The sequence below is a fragment of the Solanum verrucosum genome, unplaced genomic scaffold (assembly GCF_900185275.1).
Source record: "Solanum verrucosum unplaced genomic scaffold, falcon-dt-bn FXZP01000144.1, whole genome shotgun sequence".
NCBI lineage: Eukaryota > Viridiplantae > Streptophyta > Magnoliopsida > Solanales > Solanaceae > Solanum > Solanum verrucosum.
Window position 1 is genome coordinate 203288 of NW_026020773.1, and position 16685 is coordinate 219972.

The following is a 16685-nucleotide window of genomic DNA, read 5'->3' on the forward strand; positions in this document are numbered from 1 at the left end:
ACCATTTTATATGTAAATAAAATTTATAATCACATCATTACTTTTTTAAAATTTATTGTTCTCACCGACATAAAATTTATTATTCTCACCAACATATAGTCACTTTAACTCACACCAACCGATTGTTAAAGTAATGAAATATTTATGGTCCATAAGCATGAAAATATAGTTGCGGATGATATTGACAACAAATTGCTCAAAGTAACAATGTTGGTTCGTCTTCTCAGTCACATGATCGAGAAATGCAAGTTCAATGTGAGAAAATTGTCCGTACTATGTGGGAGGATTATATTAAAGACTAGTACACTACAATTTATGTTCAATTTTTTTTATTAAAATTAAAGTTAAATGAAACAATTACTTAAGTGGAAAACAAATAACTTTGTAATAATTTATTATGCGATTTTATAAATTTTTGTTTATTTAATAAGATTGAATAAACAATTGGGGTTATTTTAATAGTTTTACAACTTATGGAATTTTTATGTTTATGAGAAAATATACAACACAAAAAATTCCATATAGCATATCCAAACAAAACTTCAATTTCATCTCATGATACCTGGAATCATGAGACCATATCATGATACCATATCGCATGGCCAAACGGGCCCTTAATAGTTTCGTTTCAATTCATTTGACTCATCCTTTTTTTTTAAGTTCGTATTAGAAAGAATGATTTTTTTTCTTTTGTAGCAATTTTTTAATTACAACTTTTCGTGTGATACAAGATTAAAGACATTTCGATATATTTGACATATCTTTAATTTAAAATCACAAAATTCAAAAAATTATTTTATTTTATTAAATTATGTATTAAGTTAAATATGTAGAATAAATTAAAACGGAAGAAATATTATTTCAAAAGTTATTACTCCTTGTGTCCCAATATTTGTGATATATTTCTTTTTTAGTCAGAGACATATTATTATATTTAGTAATAATTTAATTTTAGTTTGTCTATTTTTCCATATAATCTCACAAACATCTATAATTTTTTTTAAAAAACTTTTTTCTTTCTTAAATTTCGTATATTTAATGACTCCTCTAATAAAAAGAGTGATGGATAAATATACTCCAAACTAAAATATATACTCTCCGTCTAACAATACTTGTCTATTATACTATTTTAGGATGTCCAACAATATTTATCCACTTTATTAAATCAATAGATAATTTTACACTTAGTTCCTAATTTATCCTTATCGTTAATTATAGTCATTTTCCTATTATATTTTACAAATATTGTATTTATTATATTCAAAAGGGTAATATAATAAAATTATCTTTTTATTTATAATTTCTTACAAAATGTGGAGAATCAATAAGAGACGACTATTGTTGGACATAGCTAATAATTATGGATTTATGGGGTCAATAAATCAAGAATTTATGGTGTCTATTTGGTAAAAGGACTATTTTGGTCATTTTCTCTATTTTGGTAGTAGTGGGTTGTGGGGGTTGTGGCCGGGTGGGGGGGGGTGCAAGGTAGGATAAGGTTGGTACATTTTCCCAGTTGGCACACAATCTTTTAGTAATCTTCTTTGTTTCTCTCTTGCCATTCTAAACATAGAGAAAATCATACACACCATTCTCGTTAACAATGTCAGCTTCAACAGCTCTGAATCTTGCTTCATTTTGCACTTCTGTAGTGAATTCTCCTACCCATTTTACTCATAAACCTTCTCTCCTTTTACATGGTACCCAGTTTTCCCAATCACCCAACAACACTCTTTTCAAGAACTGCAGCTGGAAATTAAGTAGAACCACTAAGAGGGCTGTTGCTGCTGTTGATTCCTCTGATCCTGCTGAAAAGGTTTTGCTCATTACTCTTTTTCAATTTATTTGTCTGATTTTGATTTGACGCACAGTTTGAGAAATTAAAAAAGATTTTCATATTAAACTATAAGATAAGTAGAATGTACTATTTCCTCCGTCCCAATTTATATGATATTTTTCGATTTTCGAGATTTAATCAAGTCTATCATTTTTTACGGTTAATTTTTCATTTAATTATTGTGACTTTACATAGCTTACAAGTATTTGACTTTCGAAAAACGAAAAGTGTCAAATAAATTGGGATATGGGATAGAGGGGGAGGGAGTAAAATGTTTAAATATGTATGTGGAAAGTTTAATTTTGCCTGCTATTCATGTCTGCAATTTCTCTGATAGTGTAGTAGGTGGATTTAGTATTTAAGCTTTATGGATTCAATTTTAAGGTTTTCGGTGTTAATCCTACAACAAAATTTAAAATTAGACATAATACATAAACAAATACTCAAACTAGGTCTTAGCTGGTATTTAACCACTCCAACTTTGACGGGGCACATCTAGACGTCTTAACTTGGTTTCAATCGGTAACTAAACACTCCAACTTGTCCCCATTGTGTTTTGTAGACATCCAATGATGATGTGATACTTAAATTTTGGAAGTGTATTAGATGATCATTTCGTAAGTTGGAGTGTTCAATTGACGTTGACTAGTTGAGGTGTCTAGATATGTGTACTCAAAGTTGGTTTAGTTGTCAGCTATGTCAAGTTTAAGTGTTTGTTTATGTATGTCGCCTTAAAGTTGTGGGTTTGTATCTACTATTTGTTGCAATTTTAGTGAACTTTTATGCATAAATTTATGTTTCACGTTAAAGTTATAGTCTTTGTTTACTCTCTCAATTTACATGCTTTGTGTAAACTTGAATGTGAAACTCTTGATTGTGCTTTATTTGTCCCGAATGGCCAAAACTCTCTTGGAACCAATGCAAGCTAAGAAAAAACATGTTGGTAGGCGAAGGATCCATATAGGCACTGGTGACAGCCAATTTTTTATGTTGGGTTCGGAATTTTCGACTTTTTGAGTTACTAGGTTCTAAATTACTCCCTCCATCCCAAAACACTTATCATGTTTCACTTCTCGACAATCAATTTGACTAATCTTCGGAACTAAATTGAAGTCGATCAGTTTAATATTTTTAAAATTAGATGTTCAAAAACTATATGAAACGTACTATACATTGCAATTCTTTCTTATATCAATATGGTGAATAAATACATCTTAAAATATTGGTCAAAGTTCATGCAGTTCGACTCTCGAAAAGCAAAACATAACAAGAATTTGGGGACAGAGGGTGTAATAATTTGAACATCTTAGATGTATCTCTTAAGAATACTAGGTTTAAACTAAAACTACTGAGTTCTACTGTAGTGTCGATTGAGTAATTGCACTAGTTCTTCTCTGATCAAAACTGAGTTTATTTTTTGTTTAGCAATATGGATATTAGTGCCATGAGGTGGTCGGAGTGACGATTTTGATGAACATTCTGAAGTTACAATAACCATCTGTTAGAGGATCAGGGTGGGTAGTTCATGTTCTTCTATTAGTCCTACTCTCACTCGCCTATGAATGTATATGTTGGTCGTCTGTGACAGGTCATTTCATTGAAATGGAAAAAGACAATTTTTCGGTAACTCCCTATTTGGCGCCATTTTGCTTTAGTTCAATGTTAGGAATGTTGATGCGGATCTTCTGTTGCATATACAGCAAGAGACAGAAAGGAAGAAGTACCATTTTCTTGTTGCAAATGCCAAATTTATGCTGGACGAAGAGGAGCATTTCCAGGAGCAAATGTTTGAACGTCGTCGCCTCTATGAAGAGCGCAGCATGGAACCAGATTTCTGGCTTGTAGTTGAGCCAAAGTTCTTGGACAAGTTCCCTAATATCACCAAGAGACTGAAGAGACCCGCTGTAGCACTTGTTTCAACGAATGGCCCATGGATCACGTAAGGGGCTGTCATTGTTAAATAATCGAGACACTAATTACTCCTATGCATCATCAAAAGATTGCAGTCTTTAATAAGCAAGTTATAATCACGGGAAAATGGTCAAATATACCCCTATACTATACGAGTTATCTTAATTTTACCATTTGGTATAGTTTAGAGTCATTTGTATCTTCAATGTCATCAAATCATCTCGTACTTGCCCTTGCCCTTGGCCCTGATGAAACTCCAACCTGAAGTATAACGGTGAGTAAATTTAAACCATAAAAAACTAGAGGGGTAAAATTGGGTCTTCTCCCCAATGTATTTTTGATATGTGGAATCACCCCGTCCACCGCAAAGACAAGGGCAATTACGAGAAGATTTGCTAGAAGCAAGGGTATGAATGACCCCAAAGTATAACGGATGGTAAATTTAAGATATTTCGTATCACAAAAGGGTGAAGTTGCACATTTTCTATATTTCTCCTGATCTACTTTTTGAATCTTGCAGGTTCATGAAATTGAGGCTAGACAGGGTTTTACAAGAGAGCTACGAGGCTGACAGTGTAGAAGAAGCTTTGGCATGTACTCCTGTTAGTATTGAATTTGAAAAACCGGAAAAATGGACAGCACCATACCCAAAGTATGAATCCGGGTGGTGGGACTCATTCTTGCCCCCTGGATCTCAGACGTCAAAGCTATGATTAGCAGACGTCTTATGTATTTCTGCCTTGCCATCATCTGTGTTGCTTGAAGTAGTTCAAAATCTACATTACTGTTTGTTGGTCCGGCAATGAATGAGCATTTAGTTTGAGAAGTTATATGAAGAGATGGTCGGGCAATCGCCATTGTAGGCTGTAGGTGAAGATGTTTGTAGCTCATCTGAAGAATTGTACGACGAAATGCCTAATTTCTGTAGCTTATAAACCCCTGTTGCGAGATTCAGAAAACAAAATGAAGAATATTGAGCATTGTACTTAGCATGAAAAAGCATTATGAAAAATCTGAAGTGTGTTATTGTTGTTGGTTTTTATCTCTAACCACTAAGTGTTGTTTAATAATTCTCGAACATGTACCTGTTTTCGAGTGCCTGTTTATTTTCTATCGTTATCGGATTTATCACAAAGTCGAAATATGGTTCAGAGCCCAGAAAAGTTCACAAGACAAGGAAACTCTCAAGACTTTTTTATAAGAGTGTTACTTAGTTGGGCTCTATAAGTTCAACAACAACATACTCGGTGAGATTCCTTAAGTGGAGTCGTGGGAGAGTGAGTGTACACAAATTTTACTTCTACCTATTTGGGGTAGGCATGTTGAGCTCTCCAAGTTCTACAACGTATCCGGTGAGATCATACAAATGGGGTCTGAAATGGGTTGGTGTGTGCAAATCTTACTCCTACAATCTACGAAGCTTGTTTGGCGTGTTGAGCTCTCCAAGTTCACCTATTGATACAGAGGAATATTATTCCATTCGTTCTATATTAATTGACCACTTCTTTTTACATCTCTCTCAAGAAATCATAAATACGAAGGATAATTTTAATAATTTATTTCTTAAGAATAGTTGGATCATAATACTTATTATTTCATAAAATCAATACATAAATTATCATATTCTTCCTATTATACCCTTGATAGAGTAGTTAATTAGTCTTGAAAATAAGTAATTTGATCAACCTAGGAAAACTAATAAGTAATTAATATTCATTGGAGTACTTCATACATTGATTAATTACTCTCTCCATTCTCTATTCTATAAAATATGATTTTGAAAATAAACTCAAATTTTTTTAAATAGTCATCCAAATGCATTTTAATTTTTGAAATCTAGCATATTCATCATTTATTGAAAAGTTGACTTAAGAAAATATTAAATAATGATAGAAAGGTAAAGTTACTTAATTTCTTAATACAAGTACAATCTAAAAATGTGACATATAAAAAGGAACGGAGGGAGTATTTACTTTGTCAACTTAAATGCAAAAGAATATTTTGGATTATGTGAAGATTCATATCGCATTTAAATACTCCCTTTAAAATAAAACCAACCAGATCCTATTTCTTCTTCAAAAAAATATATTTTGATATTCGTTTTATAAAAATAAATAAATACTAAAATCCCTTAGCAATTGACTTGCCCTAAAAGAAGAGGTGTTCTCGTGTTGCACGAGGGCTATAAATAAACAATTCTTATATTCTAATTTCCTTGTTATCTCGAGTTTGAATTTTTAGAAATGAATCTTTTTTGTTAATAATGTGTTAAAAAGAATAGTTTGTGATATGTAAATTTAAATTCAATTGAATTTTACACGAATACCAAACATCAAATTAAAAAAAAAAACTTTCATCAATTCCACAATGTATCTATCCATTAGTTAAGCATCCCTTTCTCACAAATAGATATGTTAGACAAAAAAACTTTAAAATATGGTTATTTTGAAATTAGCTTTTGTCAAAATTTACTTTTTAGAGATTATTTTTTTAAAAAAATAGTAGCTTGTATTTAATCAATAATTAAAAGATATTTGTTTGGTTTTGTAAATGATTCATATTTGATCAATTTTTTCTTGATACCATTTGTAGTATACATCTTATCACAAACTTAATTTTGAAATATTCATTTTAATTTGAGTTTATTTTATCTCAATAACTCAAATAAAATAAATTATTTAAAAATTATAATCTCACGATAATTTATTCAGCTTATTAAACAATCTACCAGTTGTTGAAGGACCAACGACTCTCTTCCTCTTTGGTGTTGCTACGTCAACCTGCATCCCTACTACTATCAACTCCCATCTTTATTCAATGTAAAATAAAATGTAATGATTAAGGATTTTAAATTTAGTTTTTATATTTTCACTACTGAATTTATTTTTATTTTTGCAATTACAATATCATCAAAACATAATATTTGTTAGTAGTAAAAATTAATAAATTCACACGTACACTCGTAATAAAATGAATTTAAGATATAGGGTATTTTTGGACATAATTAGATTGAAGTCGATTTTTTTTTAGATATGTTATGAGAATCTCAAAAATGATATATATTTTTTCAAATACACATGAAAGTTATATAATTTGTAAGAATATTGGTTTTTAAAATCAAATATTATAACTCTAACTTATGCATAAAAATTTCCTCTAACAAGCTATAAAATGATCTCAAAAACGACCTCTAAAGCAGCAACATGTTATATGTAAAAATTTCCTCTAACAAGCTATAAAATGACCTCAAAAACGACCTCTAAAGGATTATTTGATAGCAACAACATGTTATTCATATATTATTTTTGATGTAATTTATATTATGTTTTTGGTAGATAGACAAGAATTAAATTATTAATTTATAAAATTATATGATATTTGATTGACAATATAAAAATTCACATAAAATAATACTCTCCTATTTCATGTTAGGTGGATACTTTTTATTTTACACCGTAATTAAGAAATTATAAATAGATTGATCATATTTACTATTTTTCCCTTTGCTTAAATTAATTAGACTCATAAAAAAATTGGATCTTCAAAATTTGTTTAAACTTCCAAAGTCATAATAATTGCAGGGTACAAACTAGAAATAGTTAATTAATTCTATTCTGATTTAGTAACACTTTGTTTGGATGGTTGTTACCCGTTGTATTGTATTGTATTGTTTTGTATTGTTAGTTTAAATACCGTGCTTGTTTTAATTGTTACTTAAATTCTATTGTATCGTATACGAAAAGACTCATTTTATGTAATAATCAATTTTGTGTGATTGCATGTTACCTAAATATTTTCCTATCATTTTGTCTTTATTTATTACTTAATAAATATATTTCATCTTTTGCTATACATTTTCATACTAGCTCTACATGTACCTTACTTTTTTTAGGTTTATCATTCAAATTATAAATATGTGATATTAGGTAATGACAAAGAACATAACAAATTACAACCTATTCAAACACTGTATTTATTAAACAATATCGTACGATACAATACATTATTAAAAAATACTTAACAACCATTTAAACAAAGTGTAAGTGACGAAGTAATAATATGAGATAAATATTTTTAGTAAAATGTGCATCTACTATGAGATAGAAAAGTACATAAATTTACTCATAACTAATCGGTAAGATAACAAAAGTATACATAAATTTACTCATAACTAATCAATAACTTATTAATATCCCCATAATTCTATCTGATCTGACAAACAATTTTGAACAAACAAGGATGAATTTAAACATGGAAAACGTGCTCTCTGTCTCTCTCTCTTTCTAGATAGTACCAAACCCCACTTTATACATGCATTTATTGAGTTTTTCAGAAGAAGTAGAGAGAGAGAAAGAGAAAGAGAAAGAGAAAGGGGTAAAGAAGATGGGTCAGAAAGGAGTTCAAAGGCCATTGCAGAAGCTATTTTCATGGGTTAGAAAACAATCAAACAAAGTGAAGACATTTTTGGGTGTTTTCACTGTTCTTACTTTACTAGTAACTCTAAAACTCCTTGTTCACGAACACAATCACTTCTTCGTTTTGGCTGAATTTGCACATTTCGTTGGAATTTTGGTCCTTATTTACAAATTGACAACACACAAGACTTGCTCAGGTACTAATTTTACATATAAATATTTGTTTAACTTTTCTGCAAATCAATTTATGAGTTAAAAATCTGAGGTATTTGGCCAGACTTTTAGGAAAAAGTGAAAAGTGCTTTTGAGTTGTAACAGAAATTAGAAACTGAGAGAAGTATTTTTGTTCTCCAGAAACTTTGGCCAAACACCTGTTCTAATATTCACAAAAGTGTTTTACTTGGGGAAAATGATACTCTAGTAGGGGGAGCTAGGTAGGGCTTCGTGGGTTCAGACAAATCTAGTAACTTTTTCATAGACTTTGTAATTGTATTAGAAAATTAAATAAATATATATATTAACTTGTGAATTCCTAACAAAATTGATTGCGCATAAGTGGCAAGGAAGGGGTTGTCAAGCTAGAGTTGTGGGTTCAAACCCCACTTTCAACAAGAAGTTTCTTTTTTTAAAAACAGAATATTTAGAACCCCAAACTCTTAATCCTACATGACAGTATAATGGTCTTTTTTATATATCTTTTGTGTAATTTAATTTGTGATAGCAAGTTATTTACTATTTGTTCTAGGCGACCAATTAATGCTGTTAAATAAAGCTGAGTATTCAACTTTCACTTTCAACAATCTTCTAACAACTTTTTGCTGCTGCTGTACTTAGGCCTTTCATTGAAGACTCAACAGCTCACAGCAACGTTTTTATTTGCAAGATTATTTTGTAGTCTTCAAATCGAAGGAGATATTCATACTATACTAGACCTTGTCACTCTCGTGGCAACGTTCTGGCTTATATTTATGATGAAATACAAGTTGAAGTCATCCTACATGGCAGATTTGGATAACATGAAGAAATATATCGTGGTACGTAGTTTATACCTTTCCCTCCCCTGAGTTTTTTCTCTCCTATAGTTGTTGAAGTAAAACGCATGTTAGTTTGTTGATCCCTTTATTGATTCTAAACTTATTAGTACGTTCGTGTCCAGATGTGGATCCAAAATTTTGAATTTAATTGGCTCAACATTTCAGGTTACATTCTTAAAATTGTGTAGATTGTCCGAATCTCAAGTTTGGCATTCTTGAGAAGAATTACGACGATGGGAATAAGAGTGTCTCACCTGAGATTAGAACGTACGACCTAAAGCGGCTTTTGAGCGACCTTCGTCACCACACTAGAAGTTTATCTAATGCCAAGAGAATTCAATAATTTATATATAAACAAAACAAAGAAATAGTTGGATTCAATTAAGCCCTTTATTACACGTAGCTTCGCCCCTGATGCTGATGGTGTTTGTACTACATCTAGCTGTTTCGTGCAAGATAGTTGTGAAATATACATTGGAAGTAAAATTGCTTCATGAGTAATGACATTGCTTTTTGGATCATGTTTTTCTCTCCACAGATAGTACCTTCTTTGGTGATAGCTTTCTTTATCCATCCTCGGACGAATAATCTTATTCTCAGTATACTCTGGGCTTTTGCTGTGTATATAGAAGGCGTCTCCGTGCTGCCTCAGCTTCGCTTGATGCAGAATGTCAAGGTACATATATATATATTTGTTCTTTCCGTCACATGAATTAGAAAAGAGAAGAAAAAATGTTTGAATTCATGCGTTCTTAATTTTCTAAATGAAGTACCAATACTGTTTCCTGTTCTTGTATTTCAGATTATTGAGCCGTTCACAGCCCATTATGTGTTCGCATTGGGCGTTTCAAGATTCTTCAGTTGTGCTCATTGGATCATTAAGGTTCGTTTTGGAGTTTTTCTTGCAGTAGCTTATAAGTTTTGAACTAAACAGATCAATTTGTTCTATATTTACCTCCCTCGAGATTGGAAACAGATCAATTTGTTCTATATTTACCTCCCTCGAGATTGGATTTCCAAAGCTTAATGCGCATACAGATCACGATATATACATTTTCCCACGTTAGAGTGTGGCAAAACCCCATAACTAGGGGAGGATGAAGTTGCACTCACTACTTTCGAGAACAATAATATGTGAACAAAGTTCTAAAATAAACACTTTGTTCGCACCAATTGTTGCAAGTAGTGAGTTCAACGACACTTCATATTCACTGACTAAAAGTTTAGGATTCGACTCTATTTGTGCACTTCCCCATGCTAGCCCTTGTAACCAGAGGCGGATGCAGTTGCACTCGCAGCTTTCACAAAATGGACGCGCGTGTGTGTGTGCGCATGTAGAAATTTCGAAAATATGCAACTTTATACTTTGTTGTCACCTATTGTCGCTATTAGTGAGTTCAATGACACTTCATATTCATAGACTTAAAATTCTAATCCGTCAATACTTATAGTCTCCGAGTTTATTCATATGCAGGTCTATGATACATCTGGTTCATATCTGTCTTTGAGTGGAGGGGGCTTCTTTTGGATACCAATGATCATTTTGGCAGAAATTGTTCAAACATTCGTTTTGGCCGATTTCTGTTATTATTATGTCAAGAGGTGAGTCTATTATCAGTATATTTTAACATGTTACAACACGTAACCTACTAATTCCATTCTTCATGAACGATTATTCATAGTTACCGAAAAGTAACCTGATAAGTAAACGTCAGTAGATAAAAGTTGAACTCGTTTGACAACTAGGTGTCTTTCTTTGATTTGCAGTGTCATGCAAGGTCAAATGATGGTTCGACTTCCAGCATAAGTGTTGAACTCTAATTAGAGACTGTAACATATGTTGGTGCTTGTAATGTGCAATCAACTTTGAGTTTTTACAACTTCTTCTTTTTATGTTATCTTCTTGTTAATAAACAAATAAATAAATAAATAAATAAATAATTTTATGGCAATGTCACATCAAGTTACATTTTTTGTTTTTTACTGCTTTTTTATCTTTCCTTCAGTTGAGGTTTATCGGAAACAGTCTCCCTATCATCCTACGTACACTTTTAGCTATAAGTATTCGCCTACATACAATGATAAGATAATAAATTTATTTTAAATCTTTTGATGTACACACAATAACATGATAAGATTGCATCATAAAAATCTAAATATCAACATTTAAAATATTATTTAAGATCATAAATTGACCTACATCGTTAATAGGCAAAATAGTGTGATGGATTCTTGTATTTGTATGAGTTTGTATTATTGAACCCTTTTTCTAAACCATTTACCAACTGAATCCTTAAATTCAATGAAATTTAGCATTTAAAACCCATTTGACATTGTGCGAACTTCAAACGCACAATAAAAATTACATGTCATCACCACATTAGATTTTATATGACACGCCACTTATTATTTATTTTTTTAAAATAAATTATTTTTTTCTTCTTTTTCACTCCATCTTCATCTTCATATCACTTGACCAACACATGTAAAACTTTTTTCTCCATGGATGCCAATAAATCACCATTGAAGTATTTCGATATATTATAATATTTATACATAATTTTATCCAACATACTTCAACTAATTTACATTCAACAATTACTTTGTCACTTTACCCTAGAAAATAGAAAAGAAAGACAAATAAAGAACAATAACAGATTTAAAGATGGAGCACTAAAATTACTAACAATTTTAGCAACAAAAAGAGTTCAAGATACTCATTAGACATATTTTTTCTGTGGATTTGGATATTGCACCAATTTTCTTGATTTTCTTTTGCTCATTTTGTTCTATTTTTTGCACGATCTCGTTTCTAATTTGGGAAAGAGAAAATGAAAAAGAAAAAAGAGAAAAAGAACAGGAAAGGAGTGGAGGAAGGGAGAACGAAAGGAATGGGGGATTGGGTGGGGGAAGACCAGGGAAGGTGAAAGAAGAAAGAGTGAAGTTTATAATTTTTATTTTGTTCTTTTTATTGTATTTCCCTTTTTCTTTTAATCATTTTTAGTCTAAATTTCACTCTCCTTTTTTGTGTGAGATCGCGTACTTATGCCAACTCAACAATTAAATTGCCACATAAGTTTGATCAATGGTCAAAAGTGTTTAAGATATTGTGTTTTATTGAGTTAAATGGTTCAGTTGACAAAAAGGTAAGTAGAAAGGTTCAGAATACAAACGCATACAAGTACATGGATCTATTAGACCATTTCGCCTTGTTAATATATTATATATACTTTATGCTTTTTGCCTTTTTTCACAAAATTAACAGGTAATTTTATAAGAGTAAATTTTAGGTTTAGCAAACATAAAAATCGTATTAGCGCTTTATAGCTAAAGTTTTGCTATTTGAGAATAAGCATTGGATTTGTATAAATTGCAGGCAGGAGTCTCATTTGTATAAAAACGCAGCGATATATGTATATCAGTTAGATAATTGTATATATGTAACTACTATGTATATGTATCAATGATTTTGTTTGTATATCTACATAAAATTTGAGTTTGTATTCAATTGAATCGAAATAAAATATTTGTATATTAAATCTGAGTAATTTCCCTAGATAGTCACCCATGTTTGGAAAATTACTTAGAAATATCACTTATGTTTGTTTTAGGACTACAATATCACTCAACTTTACATATTTTCCTCAAAATATATTTGACACAATAAATACATTATCTCTTTCCTACTAGGATGCCATGTCACATTATTCTTTTTTTTTTTAATTATTAACAATTTTTTTAAAAATTTTAGACAATCCATACATTATACCCAATAAAAAAAATTTACATAACGAACTCTAATATGAGCTCCTCCGATTCTTCAAGAAAATATGTGGTTTCTCCGGTTCTTCAAGGAATAAATTAACGAATTTGCATAAGGAACTGTCTCCTAAGCCGCTGTATACCTTTGATGACCAAAGAAATCGCCACGAGGTAAAACTCAAGTTTTCTTTTGATTCTTTTATTTTTGAAGTGTAAATTGTGAAATAATTTGAATACTTAACATGCTATTGGAGTAATTTTCTTAAAATTTAGGGGTTTTTTGCTTGCTTGTTTTTGAATCAGATATTTCTATTGTATAAATCTGCCTAAGCTTTGAACGAATGTTTATAGTGTGTGTAAAAATCTTTTTTTTACCATGAACAAGAAACCTTTGATTTTTCACCGTGAACAAGCAACGGATATTTATAATTTGTGTAAAAATCAATGTTTCTAATATCTAGTTTATCTCTAAATATCCAACTAAATTTATTGTTTCTTCATCAGCTTCAAGTAACTAGTTTAATTTTTTCCTCGACAACAAGACTAAATTTTTGTATGGATATAACGGCAAATACTCGTAAATGAAACATAGGATAAAGAGTTTAGCTATAGAATTGAAGTAACTACATTTTCATAGATAATGGATTAATGCTCTCTTATATATACATTAAACAAGCTGTCATTTAAAGAATTAAAAAAATATTATTAATAAATTAAACATGGCATCCTAGTGAGAGATAATGTATTTTTTGTGTCAAGTATATTTTGAGGAAAATAGGCAAAGTTAGATGATATTATAGTCCTAAAATAAACTTAAGTGATATTTCTAGGTAATTTCCCAAACATGGGTGACTATCTAGGGAAATTACTCTATTAAATCTATCTCGCGCCTTATACAACACAAATTATACATTGTAATTTGTATAATTTGTATTAATATAAAACGAGAAAGAGAGAAAGGCAAAAGAGAACTGGTAGCAGAAGATTTGTATTAGTATAATTATAAGTGTTTAGAAGGAAGATATATGTATTTGTATCTGTATATACAGTTTTCTCTCGCTTTATACAAACACAAACATAATTTTTATGCATTTGTGTTTGTATGAAGTGAGAGAGGCGAGCGAGATCAGGGGAGGGACTGACACTCGAGAACCATTATTGACCCCACACAAACCCTTGGCCTGACTTACTTACTCAGCGGAAGACTTAACTCAACATAACTGTACCTTTAAAAGTAAATTGAAAGATCAAAATATAACTTCGAATGTATTACGATAACATTCACTGGCCAAGTGGCAACTCAAGTCTCAAACATAAGACAATAACAAGATAATGACAAATGAACTAACTAACTGTCTATGAAGCCTCTAATAACTGAGATGGATGTCGGGACAAGACCTACGACATTCTAATGAACTAAAATACTGAAAAGCAATACAAATGGGATCTTCCGGAAGCAAGGAGGCTCACCGACAACTCTGAAGCTCAACTGGATCAACGATGCGTTGGATGTTGTCTTGGTTACTTGAATCTACATCATAAAAAGATGCAGGCCAACTGACATCAGTACATTGAATATACGAGCATGCAAGAGGAATACTAAACAAGACATAAGCTTGAAAGGAATATACATGGGCTCAACTCAACTCAACTTAACTCATTTCAATATAAAGCAATAATATGAATGCAATATAAAGAAAAACTTTTAAAACTTGGATAATAACTCTGTGTATTTAGAAATACAATAGTAACTCTGTATGTATGCAAAAATACAATATAAACTCTGGAATGTATATAAAAATACAATTTACTTCTGTGTATATAAGAATAAAAAATACTTTTGTGGGAGTTTCTCTAATCGACAACCATCACTTAAGAGCTATTGTGATGATACAACGTTTTGTCTCACGTTGTCAAGGCCGTCTTATACCTTGCCGATGGCATAGAACCTGACTACTAAGTGGATCCACTAATCTATGCTAAAAAGCACTAAAGAATCATCTAAAAAATATGACTTTTTTCTACCCATGATGGCTAAATGGTTTATAGGGCCTGAGAGTTGTCTGAACTCTCCCCTATATCGGTGTTCAATACTACTCCCAAAATATAATACTAGCTATTATGTTTAAAAACATAACTTTTTTCTGTGGTTTGAGATACTTGCTCAAAACTTAGCTCAAAGTCTCTCTTGGAAATCAACGTTTCCTCTCTTGCTTAATTGTGAAAGCATTTACTCTTTACTGAAAAACTAGTTCAAAGGCTCTTTTGGAAATCAAAGTTTTCTTTTTTTCTTAAATGTGAAAACATTTACTCTTTGGAAATACATAGTCCCAATATACTCTTTTGAAGAAATGAACTTCAATCTTTACTCTTTACTCTTTACTCAACTCAAAACTCAAGTCTTAAAACAAAGTTATACATTTGTAAAAGACTTTTGAAAAACTCTTATGAACTTCTCTTGACTTGACTCTTAACTTCTCTTGACTTGACTCTTAACTTTCCTTAAATTGAATTATGGATTCAAGGCTCATGATCTCATGTTATGGATGATTTCATGTTGTTTAGACGTACCTTAGAGTGTAAAAAACAACTAGGAAACATAGGTACGTTTAAAGGAAACTTGTACAGAAAGAAGTGAGAAAGGTAGAAGACCTGACATCCCTGACGCTCTGAGTGGCGCGAAGCGCCAGAGGTAAAACTTTAGTTACTGGGTTGAGGCGCATTGGCTGGCGTGGCGCCCAAGAGCCCAAACTTCAGAACCCCAACTGGGGCGTTCTGGCTAATGCGGCACCCTAGACCCCTGCCTAAAAAATCTCTGATTTTTCTTGCTCGTTTTTCAACTCTAGGCCTTCTAGATTCAATTGGTTCTTTCCCCAAACACTTAGATTCGACTACATAACCAAATTATGCAAGAATCTACTCAAAACGACATCTAATTTCATGAATTTAAATCAAGAACTTCTCAACAACTTCAACAATCAAGAACCCAATAGAAACTTCAAACAAATCCATCAAGAACTCAATGTCTATACTTTCAAGAACATAATTTCGCTAAATAGAATCATGATTGACGTGTGATGAACTAACCCAATGCTATGTGATCTCATATACCTCGTAAGGATCAACCGTTGGCCAAATCCTCAAGCAATTCTTCAAGAACCCGACGATTCCAAGCTTCTTCTCCTTTTTTCTTCTCTTTTTTTCTCTTCTCTCAAAACCCTAACTTATTTTTATGAAGCGTAAACTGAATCCAATCAGTTGAGACCCCAACTTAATTATCAAAAATGAATTTAACTAATTGGGTAGTGAAAAGACCATAACACCCTTCTAAAATCCGGTTGACTTTCCTTATCTAGACAACCCAACTTCAAATGGGCATATCTCCCTCATACGAACTCAAAACTGATCAAACTTGGTGGCGTTGGAAAGATAATTCAAAGATATTTCCTACGGTATCTTGTAGCACACCCAACTCATCCTGAGCTAGGAGTTATGGTCGTTTGAAGTTGACCCAAAACTCATACTTAGCTTAATTTTGTCAAACTTTTCAAATTTGATTATTTTCAAAAACGGTTTTTTTCTAATTCTAAGTCTTTCTAGTAGTGGGGTGTTACACAGGGAGAGTGGCGAGCGAGATTTTTAGGGAGAGAAGCAAATGTAAAAGTGTTTGCTACAAATTGGAATTAAATGAAACTGTAGTTATAACATTCAATTTTAATTAATAGT

At 31.5% G+C, this 16685-nt stretch overlaps 2 protein-coding genes across 2 annotated transcripts; both read left to right on the forward strand.

Annotated features, from left to right (window-relative positions):
* Positions 1-1520: 1520 nt before the first annotated feature.
* Positions 1521-4478, forward strand: LOC125813003 (uncharacterized). Its single transcript, XM_049492493.1, has 3 exons — positions 1521-1816; positions 3538-3776; positions 4269-4478. The coding sequence occupies exons 1-3, from the start codon at positions 1604-1606 to the stop codon at positions 4459-4461; spliced, it is 645 nt and encodes a 214-aa protein (XP_049348450.1). The 5' UTR covers positions 1521-1603; the 3' UTR covers positions 4462-4478.
* Positions 4479-8046: 3568 nt separating this feature from the next.
* LOC125812997 (uncharacterized) lies at positions 8047-11160 on the forward strand. The gene is made up of 6 exons (XM_049492486.1): positions 8047-8360; positions 8998-9197; positions 9736-9873; positions 10000-10080; positions 10672-10799; positions 10965-11160. The coding sequence occupies exons 1-6, from the start codon at positions 8060-8062 to the stop codon at positions 11002-11004; spliced, it is 888 nt and encodes a 295-aa protein (XP_049348443.1). The 5' UTR covers positions 8047-8059; the 3' UTR covers positions 11005-11160.
* Positions 11161-16685: the final 5525 nt, after the last annotated feature.

Coding starts and splice junctions, on each gene's coding strand:
- LOC125812997 (XM_049492486.1), top strand. CDS start 8,060: ATGCATTTATTGAGTTTTTCAGAAGAAGTAGAGAGAGAGAAAGAGAAA. Junction 9,874..9,999: donor GCTTGATGCAGAATGTCAAG/GTACATATATAT, acceptor CTTGTATTTCAG/ATTATTGAGCCGTTCACAGC. Junction 10,800..10,964: donor TGTTATTATTATGTCAAGAG/GTGAGTCTATTA, acceptor TTTGATTTGCAG/TGTCATGCAAGGTCAAATGA.
- LOC125813003 (XM_049492493.1), top strand. CDS start 1,604: ATGTCAGCTTCAACAGCTCTGAATCTTGCTTCATTTTGCACTTCTGTA. Junction 1,817..3,537: donor CCTCTGATCCTGCTGAAAAG/GTTTTGCTCATT, acceptor TTGCATATACAG/CAAGAGACAGAAAGGAAGAA. Junction 3,777..4,268: donor ACGAATGGCCCATGGATCAC/GTAAGGGGCTGT, acceptor TGAATCTTGCAG/GTTCATGAAATTGAGGCTAG.